Below are 13,066 nucleotides of genomic sequence, written 5' to 3' on the forward strand. Positions count from 1 at the left end.
GTTTGGCATCATGGACAGAGTCAAAGATTTTGGTCTGAATTTAGAATATCTCAAAACTTATCCAGGGATTTTTGCTTTTAAAATGCTTTTATGAGTTTTATTTTGGTGCATTCTGGCATTTTCTGGAATGACAGCCCTAGAAGAATGAAGTTCAAAGCAGAGAGTTATGGTCTCATACTGTTTGATGCTATGCAAATTTTTGAATATTCTAATCGTCTACGGAAAAAGTCCCAGAACAGTGATACAGTATGCAAATCAAACAACACTAGAAAATATTTGGTAGACATGTACAAATGGTCAGTTATGAACTTGCAAATTCTCAGGAGGTTTTCTTTTTTGCTGGAGCTTCTGAAAGAAGATCAGTTTATACCCATTTTGGGACCCATAAAAGGAGAGCAGCACATTTTATGGTTCTCGATATTGCAATCCTGATCAAGGCCAAAATGTAATGGTATTTATGAGAAATGCTGGCAGGTAAATGAAATCAAATTCAGATTTTTTGGATTTTATTTTGTAACTGTATAGTCTCAGGGAAGCCAGCTTTGGATGTGTTTGTTACTCTTTGATATAGTTAGATTTAAAATTTTGCGGGATGAACTAAAAGGTAACTCATAATTCACAGAAACTGTTGAGATGGTCAGAACATAGAATCAGGAGACTTGGGAACATCGGGAGCATGGCAGCGTCATTCAGAATTGCCATCAGCATGTTATGGGTATTCTCCTATTTTCCTCCGGAAGGTTAAAAAAAGTTTGACCAGTAACTGCATCTTCTTTCTTAAAAATAATGTAGCACATCTTATACCTGAAAGCAGTCAGCACAAATGCAAGTGATGCCTGTTCAAGCAGACTTTCAAAGACAGCACACACTATTAACACAAATAGCTCTTCAACATTTCAAGAATACAGTGACAGGAAGTGGGACACATACTAGTAGGGAAAACATTTTTTTTTTTTTTTTTTTAAACTTCATGGAATGTGAGGTCAGACTTCAGCCGCTTCTTGTCTGGCAATGGACAAAACCAAAATGGCTCCGGCCTGAATTTCACATCTCTTTCTAATCTACTGCACAGGAGGGACCAGAGACACCAATTACCAATAAGTCACAAGAGCAGACAGAAAACTGTTAGTAGGTCTTGACAACCAGGAATTAAGATGCTTTTAAAAAATGTGTACTTGATGCAACATATGTAAGAAGCGTGTCTTAGAAAGCTGTGTCAAAGTGTTAGAAAAATGGAGTCCCTGTTTGAGTGGCCTTGTGGGATGTCATCTGTGCCTTAACCTATACCGTTGCAGTAGCTCTAAGCCTTCTTGAAGCACTGTTTGAAAGTCTTCAAGAAAAATGATATCTAAATAGAGTCATTAGATTTTATGTGGCACTTGGTGCAAGCTGTCTTCACTTATATTGTGTGCAAGGACAATGGTCTGAATGTAATTGGCATGGAGAGAGAGTACTCTCCCCATCTGAAGGGATCTTACAGGTCCGCTGTTCCCATTACCCACTGCATGGAGGAATCTTCTCTAGCGTCCCCGACTAGCACTCAGCAATGATAGTCACCTGACAGACCCCGGCCCACGACGATGGTGTGAGCAGCTGCAGTGGATTTTACTGCATGATTATCAATTGAGAGTAGCAAGGACAGAAGAGATCTAGAGAAACTTAACTTTGAGGGAGAGAGGGCTCAGTTTCTCTTTGTATAGAAATCTTAATAAAAATTTCTTTGGTCTTGAAACTAGTTTCAGTTTTTAGTTTTATTTTTTCCTGCTGGGGATTTTATCTCTAGAACTGGCTCATTTTATTTTTAAGATGATATTAAGGGGGATGAAAAGCACAACCACCCCCTCACCCCTGCCCCCCCCCCAAAAAAAAGAATAAAGAATTAAAGCAAACCAAAAAGTTGGGAATTGTTACGGGCCCAAGAATAGTTATTCTGAAATATTCTGCATGACCTAGGCCTCAGTATTTCAGGGCTAGGGCCAGTCCTGATGGAGGAAAATGTATTTTTGGAGATAAAAGCTTCAAAGAATTCTTTAGAAATCTTTTAAGGAGCACAGCTTTGTGGGGGGCCCTTTTTAAATTTGGTTTTGCCTTGTACTCTGTGTAAGATATTTGTACAAAAATATAAAAGGCATGGCTTGATGTTTAACGTCTGTGTTTTATTGTTGTTGGCACCAGAAAAGCTCATGTTCTATGTTATGTCACTGTACATACTGTAAACAAGACTGCATTAATATTGTTCTCTTATGATTTTTTGTTTCAATGAATCTAGGCTTTAAAAAATACATTCACAAACTACCTTATGTTTAAACACAATGATTCCCTTTTATTTCTTAACTGTACCCAAATCCCACAATAAAAAAATCATTTAAAGCTGTGTGTTTCGAACTTACCACTTAGAAATCAAAACAAAACAAAACATAAAAACAAAGATCAGTTTGCAACATAATTTAAAGAAGCTTCTGGTTTAAAATACCACAGCAGCAATATAAAGAGCTGGTGGCAATCACATGCGGGGATGAGACCCAAATCAATATATCTTGTCCATGTCAGCATCCAATTACAGTAGTTGCTAAATTCAATCCACAACGTTATTGCTGAATTTGTTGCACGGAATTTGTGAAGATAATATTGTTCAGCAGCAGAACCTTAGCAGTAAAAATGAGAACGGGAGGATATCATTGCTTTTGAGCACTAAAGGGACCACGATGAGGACATCTTGGTGATTGCCTGAAGATAATCCTCAATTCCATTCCTGTGTTACCTGCTTAAAATAAATGCAAATGACAACCACCTTTACAGGAGGGGCAGAATCATCTATAACAGAACTAGAATATTTCCCCTTCCCTGTTCCCCCCTTGCCCAAGCCACCAGATTGAAATGGCGCCATTTTCCTAACGTGTATTTCGTTCTCATTAATAGCACATCAGCTGCTCATGTATTTAGGCAAAATCAGTAGGATCATAGATTTTTTTTTTTTGATCTGTTTAGAGTCATTGTTTTCTCCAGAAACAAGCCACATTAGTTTTGTTGTTGTTGGATTTTTTTTTTTTCCAATTTTTCAAGAAGAACAATTTGGTCAACTACTGTTTTATTTTAAAATATCAAGTGCACCTGAGATTGCCAGTTGAGCTCTCTATATGTCTCCTGGAGATAACACTGCTGTGATGAACAGTGAAACAAAACAAACAAAACGAGGTAGGTTAAAACAGGAAGCGCAACACAGATATCGTTTTGCAACACCTTGATACCACAGGCGGCCATGCTGGTAGCTTTGGAAAAAAAAAATCCCAGACAGTCACGTAAAAGTTCGAATCATCCGTGTAAGAGTCTATAAGGACACAAGTCAACCTGAACGAAATACATACAAATTCTGCACAAATGTTGTTTACCATATGTTGGGTAATTTGGAGGAAGGTAAAATGATTAGGGTCTCAGAATTTTGGCCAAAGCCTTGCTTTCTAGTTCTATAACATCTGAACCAATGATGCCTGCTGGGTCTCAGGCAGGCTTAGTAGTCTAGTCCCTTCTCTCACCAACCCAGAGAGAACACAGGCAGCTCAGAAACATTTATTATTATTATTTTTTCAGTCACAGTTTTCATCTTGGGAAAGTGGCACCCTCAGGAGAAAGCTGGGAACGACCAGAGCCTGGATCTTATTTAGTCTCCAATTCCCAGAAAGAACAAAGTCTTAACTCCTAACGAAGCCCGAACAGAGTGACCTCTTAGCTGGGAAGTTTTGTGCATTTGGAAAAAAAAAAAAGTGTGTGTGTGTGTGTATATACATTTTTAGCTTGTTTCCAGAAGCTCTTTCTGTCTGACCCCCTCTTGTCATCCCATCTTTTGCCCTGATCTGTTGCATAATCGCTGAGGCAATGTTGTATTATAGAGTCCCTCATTCACTAGAGCCAACTCAACTCAATGGCACTACTATCCCATTCAACACACTCTGTTCTGTACAGGGCCATATAAAATAGGGCCTGCCAGACTCACAAAAATGGTAGTTGATTTTATTAGTCTAAGGCTAGTAGTTTAGCCATTTAAAATCTATTTCCCGAAAGTGGGGAAAACTAGTATTTTTCTTCTCTTTTAAAAATCCATTAGCAGTTGCTATCAAAAAGCAACCTTTTGGGTTCGTGAAGGCAAAAGAGTTCTACAATTACCCCACTATGTAGTTATGGCCTTCAGTGTAAAGAGATAAGGTACATTTATTGTGCTGTCTCTCACCATTCGAAATTGGAAATTTTACAACACATTGTATACTTAAAGCTAGCAGGCAGACAGAATTAAAAACAGACATTTTCTCAGTATGCATTCTTTCCCCATTCTTACAAAGTAAAGGGGTAAAGAAAAAAGGTAAAAAAACAAAACAAAATAAAACTCAAAAACCCACCAGAACACAGCTTAATCATAGGAGCACACAATATTTGTTTCTATCCCTAACTCCGAAGAGCACATGGTCCACCTTTGTCCACAGACAACGCAGCATTCTTGGGGATCTCCTGGAAATTCCTGCCACCTTTTTCTCTCCTTCTCAACCAGGCTGCAACATTGAAAGATGGACTGTACTGGGACGGGTGGAGGGAGAGGAAAAGGGTAAAGTGGTATGGTCAACCAAGCCTTCTGATTCTGCCTCTAGACTGGCATAAGTCCACATGAGTTATGTTCTTTTAAATTAGAAATAACGCCATGAAGATAAGTGCCAAGTGCTCTTCTGTTACCAGTTCATCATGGAATTTCTGTTGAGGGTCATGAAAAACACTTGGCTACTTCCTCCAGATCGCACGGATGCAAAAAATACCTGTTTGAAATTAAAAAGAAGTTAGTTCAACTGCATGGTTTCTTTCCCTCTTTTCTTCAACCGTCCATCCATTTTCTCTCACATGTCCTATCCTTGCCATGTGTCAGCTCTTAAGACTTAATGGCTGGTGTTTATAAAGTGCCTTTTAATACAGTGCATCCTCTGTAAACATCCCTGCCTTTATTCCTATGAAGGTTACTATGACTGACTGTGGCACTGGCCTTCAGGGACCCAGAAGGGGCTATATCTTGACTTGTAACAACCCTTTGGGCGCTCACTTTTTACAAGGGAGTTTCGTGCTAGGATAATATGCTGGATTTCTGGTCTAGGACACAACACATCCTTTGTTAATTTCTGGAAAGCCACAGGGGCTCCCCTTTTCTCTCCCCTAATAACAAGAGGGCAGACTTTGGGAATGAAGAGAATCCTCTCACATTTCCAAAGTCAAGGGGGAATTTGGGGCCTACTGACTACTATACAACTTCATTTCTCAATTAAGAAAAAAAAAAAAGTGGTTCTGGTCAGAGAGGGTAAGGTGTTTAATGCCTATTCACTTTGGCATTCCAAGAGTTAATGCTTGGTTTCTCTGCTGATGAATGCATATCCTAGGCCAAAGGAGATCATGGCATTAGTAAGGAGAACCACAGTCCCACGGTCTGGGTCTGCTAAATCATCTTATCAAACGACTGAGAGAAGTGAGCAAAATTTGGGGTACTGCTTGCTTGAGCTGAACATCAGTGAACCACTGCCCAGCAAAATAATATTCTGGGCTGTGGCCCAGTCCTTCAGTCAGCCAACACCAAACTTTGGTCCAAGGCATTTACTTTTGTCATTAGTACAAAGTCTCTGCTACTTCATTCCCACAGTTTCTTCAGAAGAATGCTGTCTCTCCCAACAACTTCTTCGGAAGTTCTGTGGAAATGCTCATCTTTCAGCTAATGCTACATATGTACGTAAAGCTACTGTTAGGGTCAGTGAATCAAAACGGGGAAGCACAGAGGACCCATGGGAACACAATGAGAGAAAGAAAGGGCTGCTGTTCTCTCCAGGTTCTGTGAGCCCTGGCTCTAAACCTCAGGCCCCAGATGCTGGTGTAGTCCCAGCCTGCTGCTGAGGGTGTGGTCGTGACTTGACATTGGCTTTCTGGGGTGGGACTTCAATGAACTGGAGTGTGGGTGTCTGTGCCCAGATCACTCCTAGTCTTATGATTCCCAGAGACTAGGCGGGGGCTGGAATTTTACTAGGGGTCAGGTCTGTTTTCTGGTGTATTCTGATAAGGGCCTGGAACCATCCTTGCCATCCCCAGCTGTTGTCCACCCAGACCACACCAGACCATACCAGGTCAGAGTAGTTGGCTACTCCAGGGCCAGACTAAGACCAGCCTGGCTTCTGGGGAACAGGAGTGCACCAAGAGATGCAGGTCTGTTCAACCTGTCACGTTCTTTTCTATAGATGTTTATGTCTGCTGTTTTGGGGACAGCATTTCTAAGTTGGCCATAGTCCCAAAGGATGAATTCACAAATACAGTAGAGCTTAGCTACTAAAAACTCTGGGTTAGTCTACGGGGAGGGCAAGGCAGAAGCAGCACTGCTGCAGAACACGCCTTCTGGGCGACTGATCATGCCAGACGAACACCGCCGATTTCACTGGAAAACAGTCCCCCTATGACACTTCAGAAGAAACATGGCTGGAATGACACAAGACATGGCACTAGTTGAGTTTGCGATTGTGCATTCCTTAAGGTATGGGTGACACTTTTAAAAAGTTTATATTTCTACACGTCAAATGTTTTACATTTAAAATCGAATATAATGTGATGGGTTACATCCCAATAGTGATTTTGTGAAACGTCTAAAAGTGGGGTATAAAGTTGACCCACTGTGAGATGACTAATGAGAGGCCGGCTCTTCTAAGTGCTTAGGAGAATTTGGGTTATTTGCTGAGTCATCTTAAGGCCTGCAAGCCACACAAGTTACAAAGAGTTTACAAGAAATTTTTTAGATGTTTTTATGTCTTTTTTTTTTTTTTGCAGTACGCGGGCCTCTCACTGCTGTGGCCTCTCCCGTTGCGGAGCACAGTCTCCAGACACGCAGGCTCAGCGGCCATGGCTCACGGGCCCAGCCGCTCCGCGGCATGTGGGATCCTCCCGGACCGGGGCACGAACCCGTGTCCCCTGCATCGGCAGGCGGACTCTCAACCACTGCGCCACCAGGGAAGCCCTTATGTCTTTTTTGATGCGTGAATAATATATTTTGAGGGTTCACATGAATCAAACCAAATAATGCCATTTCAAGATAATATTGATTGTTTAACACAGATGTGATTCAAATCAGTATAAAGGAAAATGAAGGTTTCACAGGTACCTGGTGGTCTCTTAAAATGCAAACACTAATGCAAATGTTGAAACGGATTTACCTTATCATTTCTTTCACATAGAAACTTTAACCTTTGAGCTCGCTTATGCATAAATACTCCATCCAAATGTCCTGTTTCCACTGACCGGATCTCAATAGCTTTCTCGCCCCAGCCCATTATCTGATTGGAATGAATGTAGGCTGTCAAAAGGAATTTCCAAAACTGCATTAAAAACATTAGATGGGCAATAACTCACAGCATCTGTTCACATCTTAACCACAAAAATGACAAACGACTTGAGATAAACAGACAAAGCAAGTCTTACAAGTGTTATTCACAGACTTTTTTTTTGTGGAATCAAATGGTTGTTTCACATTTCTTGACTTTCGTTTCATTTGGGGGGTGTAACTGCTGAAGGAGATAAGGAATGGTTAACCTACCCACAGACGTGGGCATTTCTCCCCATTGGAGCACCACATCCTTAGTTATCCGGCCGTAGGTGTTTACATACACCCCCTCATCCTCATAGCAAACAAGCATTTCCATTCCATCTGTTTTAGGCAAGATGACAATGGCATGAGGAGTAATATTGCCCTGAATCTAGAAGACAAAGAAAGGCCAGGCATTATTCTTTTAAAAAATAAGACAGTATCTTAGCTATTAATCTCTAAGAATTGCGAAGAAAAAAAAAGAGTTTTTTCTTTTCCCTTTTCCATTTACATTCTAGAGACTGACGTTTTGTTTTGCTTAATTTAACCACCGACCTGTCAAATACCCTGGTAAATACAAACTTAGGCACTAGGTTGAGAATGCAATTTACCTGTTCTAAAAGCAACAACTTCAGCTACGGAGCACCTGCCCTGTGCCAAGTGTGGGCCTTTCCATGTATAACTTCTGGCCTTTAAAACAGCTCCCCAAGCTAGATATTTCTGTCTACAGATGAAGCAACTGCATCTCAGAGGGGTTATGTAATTTGACCAAAGCTGCACTAGGATATGGTGGTAGAATTGGGATTTGAGCACATTCCCGTGGACATTGAAAATCTCGTGTTTTCTATCTACTTCCAAAAAAGATGAGGAGAACGCAATCCAGTTGGATCTGATGGAAACAGCCCAAGTGGGGCCAAAAGGTGGGACCAAAACAGGCTATGAACAGTCAATACAGATAGTTTATCTGGGTGCCTAAATAAGTCCCCTACGTATGAACCTTCAAGGTGTGAACTTTCCAAGGTGCGAACGTGTGTTCGCATGTCCAATATTCACGTGCCTGGTGTACACGGTGACGTGCGTGCATCCTCTACAAGTGGTTGTGCTTTTGTGTACTTTACTTTTACAGTACTGTATAGAGTACACTAGTACAGTATCATTATTTCAAGCCCAGGATGTCCGGAAGCAAGAGTAAAAGCAGCAGTGATGTAGCTGGTACTGCTAAGGAGTGCCAGCTGTTGTACTGTACTACTGTACTTCTCAAGGTACTGTACTGTAAGATTAAAAATGTTTTCTTTATTTTTTGTGTTTGTTTTTTATGTATTATTTGTGTGAAAAGTATCATAAACTTATTACAGTACAGTACTACATAGCCGATTGTGTTAGTTGGGTACCTAGGCTAACTTCGTTGGACTTATGAACAAACTAAACTTACGAACTTGCTCTCGGAACGGAACTCGTTCTTATGTAGGGGACTTACTGTAGTCCAAATTAATGGCTTGTTGAGAAAAAATTTAAAAATTACCGTTCACTAAAAAAAAAATCATACTATTCAGATAAGTGTAGATTGACTTGTTCTGGGAAAAGAGACGTGGTGTTGCTGCGATCCCCTGGTTGAGAATGTCATGGCCGTCCAGTAGGTACATGGTGGACAGGAAAGAGGGGATGGAGGATGATGATGGGGACAGCCCAGTCCCCTCACCAAGAGCACGGGCTGTGAGTCCTGTGTGCACATACACACACGAGAAAAGCTGTAATGTAACAACAAATGACGTATGTGTGCCGTGCCCCAAAACAACTTTTTTCAATTGTTGTGCTCCTTTGGAGTGAAGTCTTTAAAGTCTCAAAATACCAAACAGTAACAGATTAGGTCTCAGACTTTGTTGACGAATAATTTCTACTGTATGTTAGCCTTGGGACTACATACGTCAGAGGAAACAAAATTTACACTGCACTCATCCTACGACATGAAACCATGGGCAGCACGTCCCTTAAAAGTCATGTTTTAGGCAATGTGTCAGTAGAGTAATATTAATAGTACAATTTGCAGGGCCCTGTGCCAACTACTTTAGATGTATGACCTCACTTAATGCTGACGATAACCCTATGTGATAGGTCCTCTTAGCCCCATTTTACAGATGTGAAAGCTGAGGGTTGGACAGGCTGCCTAATGTGTCCACTATTGCAAAGCGAATACGTGCAAGAGCCAGAGCATGTGCTCCAGGGTGTCTGATTCCGCCACGTGACACTGTCCTCCACTTGAAGAGAGGAACGATAGCAGAAAAAGGATCACTGGACTTCTCCCACATAAAATGAACCAATCTCCTTCAAAAACTACAAATAGAAGCTCATCTACTATAGTCTTGCTTAAAAAACAGAATCTATGCCCTTGAACAAAAACCACTGTATGTATTTTAATGTAAAATCCAATGAGACAACATGTCCAGTAAATGGCAAATAATTGCTATTACGTGTTACTCAATTTTAAGCAGCCATAAAAATCAGTTAAAGTTACATGTTTTATGACTTAAAAGCCTCATCTATTTAGTGAAGACCATAAGTCCATCTGCTTTATTGATTAGTAAAAGTTAGCATGACCTCCACTAAAAATGTACAAAAACAAATCTATACACACAGGTTGTGGAAGAGAGTCTTGACAGTCTGCTTCCAGGAACTTACATGAGATGGTATGTAGATATCATAAGAGTTTCCTGAATCAACATCAATTACATGGAAACCAGTGTGTGAACCAAAAATAACCTTTAATCTTTGACCTTCTTCTACTGTGAGATCAACAAGCAGTGGCTTGTGCTGGAGATCTGCAAAAGACTTTAAAAATCACCCCATGAGTACCCACATCATTCAAAGACGTTACCTTAATAAATTTTTCCTTTAGCCATTTCCTGTGGAAGTTAATGTCTGACTTTCTTAAACTGAAAAGCTAGGAAATCTTTCTTTCAATTTTAGGGCTATTCATATTCTGACTCTGGGAGGAAGAGTCTAGCATCCATTTGTTCCCCTTTTTCTACCCCTTGTGCTCCAGGGCAGCGAAGCTGGTTGACAGTTGTCTGTTTTGATAGTGTCATCATATATTAAAAATTTGGTGGGCTTCCCTGGTGGCGCAGTGGTTGAGGGTCCGCCTGCCGATGCAGGGGACGCGGGTTCGTGCCCCGGTCCGGGGGGATCCCACATGCCGCGGAGCGGCTGGGCCCGTGAGCCATGGCCGCTGAGCCTGCGCGTCCGGAGCCTGTGCTCCGCGATGGGAGGGGCCGTGACAGTGAGAGGCCCGCGTAACGCAAAAAAAAAAAAAAAAAAAAAAAAAATTGGTGTCTGGGTGCTGCTGTTCTTCCCTGTTTGTTTCTGGCCTTTTCCCCAAGAAGAAGGTCCAGTCACCTCTCTGGCCCCTCTCCTTCCCAAGGGACAGCCAGGCCCAGGCATGGCTACTACCTTTTCAGAGACAGACTGGGTGGGCAGGTGGGCCAGCCCTGTGCTAAGCCTGTTCAGGGTTAACAGGCATGCTCTGGTTCTGACTCTCCTGGGTGAGTGAGTACACATCAGGCTGGCGCTTTCTCTAAACTTAACGTTGAGATCTGAGACTTGGGTTTGGGCGATAGAGGACGGTGGGGATGATTCATCTCAAGACTCACGGCTTACGTTGGCTAGCTGGGTTTAAAAGGAAAAGAAAAAAAGAGCTCCAGCCACGTTTATCAAAGTTCTGTGTGTGAGACTCCAGAGTCTACGCCCCAGCTAACTGTCACGTGTTCCTCTGTTTTCCTTTGCCATTATTTAATCCACACTCCACCTGTATTGGCCTTGAAGTCTGGGCGAGAATCTGTGAAACCACAAGTGCCTCGGCTATCATGTCACCGTCACCTAACAGACCCCTCCCTCCTTCTCTTTTGCTAACATCATTCTCATATATGGGAGGTTCGAGCCTCATCTCCTTGTCCCACGGGAGGGCTCGACCCCCTGCCGGCTCCAGTCTTTCCTCTTCGAGTCCTTGCCTTTGCTCTTCCCTCTTTCTAGGTTGGCCATGGTTTGCTCAACAAAGCATTTTGCAGTCAATCCTGCACTTTGGCTAGTACACTGATGACAGTAACTTCAGAACCGGAACAGGAACAGGATCTTGACTGAAAAACTTTTGTGAAGAGAGATTTTGGCGGGACAGCAGCACCGCTGTAGTTGTCAGGAGTCATCCCTGAAGTGTTATTACTAACCCAATGCATTCCAAACATTTCTCTCCATAAAAGCGGGGTTAACGAGTGGGGCCCATTTCGCATCTTCCTGAGCACATCACAAATGAACTCCTTGCCCTGCTAAAGGAACAAGATAGAAGCGGGGGTGATTCAGCCCTGAAGAGGGCTTTGTAATGTTCCCAAGGCAGCTTCTGCCCTCACGTGGCATATGTGGCAACAGAAAAGACATAAAGGGTCAAAGAAAGACAATAGTCATAAAGGTGGGGAGAAAAAGTGAGGGCCAAGGAGATATAAAGAAAGAGAGAGATGTAGGCAGAGAGTAAGAATGAACAGAAGGTAAATTCACGCTGGCTATGGGTAGACTGTGCAGCTCTGAAAACATCAGAGTGCCTGTAAGTACTGGTCCTTCTGGCATTTGGGGGTCAGCTTTCATGATCTGGAGTCAACGGGACCAGCATTTCCCCATCCTACTTCTGTTGAAACTCATGAGTTATCAAGCCAACCACAGTGGGTACAGACTTAGACAAGATAAAAAATGAAACAGCAATGAAAACTGAAGGATGCAGAGAAACTAGGCCATTTCCATATGTGACTACATTCAGTATTCATTTTAGAGAAGTCCAACAGCAATGGGGATATATGACCATCAAGTGAGTTTTAGCGACTTTTCCCCAAAAGGCTTACAAGGATTACAAGATTTAGAGACTCAGTTCGGCCTTGAGATTCAGTGCTGCTTGCTGTCGGTCTGCCTTTTTCAGACGAAATATTAAGAGAGTGCCCTAGTTAGGTGGGTGTATAATAAATCTCATTGCCTAATATCATAATGAATGCTTTGCCTGGTAACCATTCCATGCCAAATGCCACTTAGAGATGATGATGCATAGACCTGAAATGGAGGAGGGTGTACCCAAATTTTAATTTGACTAATTAACAGTATTTACTAATACCTAGTCTTTACTTTTAGAATAACAAGTAAGAGCTCCTACACTTTTAAAAGAGGTTTATTATATACAGAAAAATTGGTACTAGTGTTATGTGTAAGTTAACCACTGTTAACTGATGGGAACCTAAACTATATAAAAAAACAAGCCCTTGTTAGGTAATCACATGCCTACTTACCTTAAATGCCATGAACTTATGATATGGTTTAGGAGCCCAAGCATATATCTCCACAGCATTCTTTAAGGCAATCACCAAGAATTTGATCCTTTCATACTTGACTGTAATAGAAAAGTTATGAATTAAAATAGTTCATTAATTTATTCAAGTTTTTGTATTAAAGAATGTGTAAACCACTATATATATATATATACATATATATATATATATATATATACACACACACACACACACACACACACACACACACACACACACACATATATCATCCTGACTGAGGGTAATGCTCTGGTGTGGGATGTTCTCATAGATACAGATTTAACTTCCTTTAATGTACTTGGTTTGCAGGATACCTGGGGCCTTTTGCTTCATACTGAAGGCTCTTTTCTTC

General features: G+C 41.6%; 1 protein-coding gene across 7 annotated transcripts in view; it reads right to left on the reverse strand.

Annotated features, from left to right (window-relative positions):
• Positions 1-938: 938 nt before the first annotated feature.
• Positions 939-13,066, reverse strand: part of TNIK (TRAF2 and NCK interacting kinase) — a 414,289-nt gene continuing 402,161 nt past the window's right edge. For all 7 annotated transcript variants that reach the window (XM_049709762.1, XM_049709760.1, XM_049709759.1 and 4 more), the window contains 5 exons: positions 12,676-12,776; positions 10,040-10,189; positions 7,595-7,754; positions 7,215-7,354; positions 939-4,799 (listed from right to left, as the gene is read on the reverse strand). In XM_049709762.1, the coding sequence (XP_049565719.1) occupies positions 4,716-4,799; positions 7,215-7,354; positions 7,595-7,754; positions 10,040-10,189; positions 12,676-12,776 (635 nt within the window). In that variant the 3' untranslated portion in view covers positions 939-4,715. The remainder of the gene's footprint in view (positions 4,800-7,214; positions 7,355-7,594; positions 7,755-10,039; positions 10,190-12,675; positions 12,777-13,066) is intronic.

This window comes from Orcinus orca, chromosome 5, assembly GCF_937001465.1.
Source record: "Orcinus orca chromosome 5, mOrcOrc1.1, whole genome shotgun sequence".
NCBI classification, from domain to species: Eukaryota; Metazoa; Chordata; class Mammalia; order Artiodactyla; family Delphinidae; genus Orcinus; species Orcinus orca.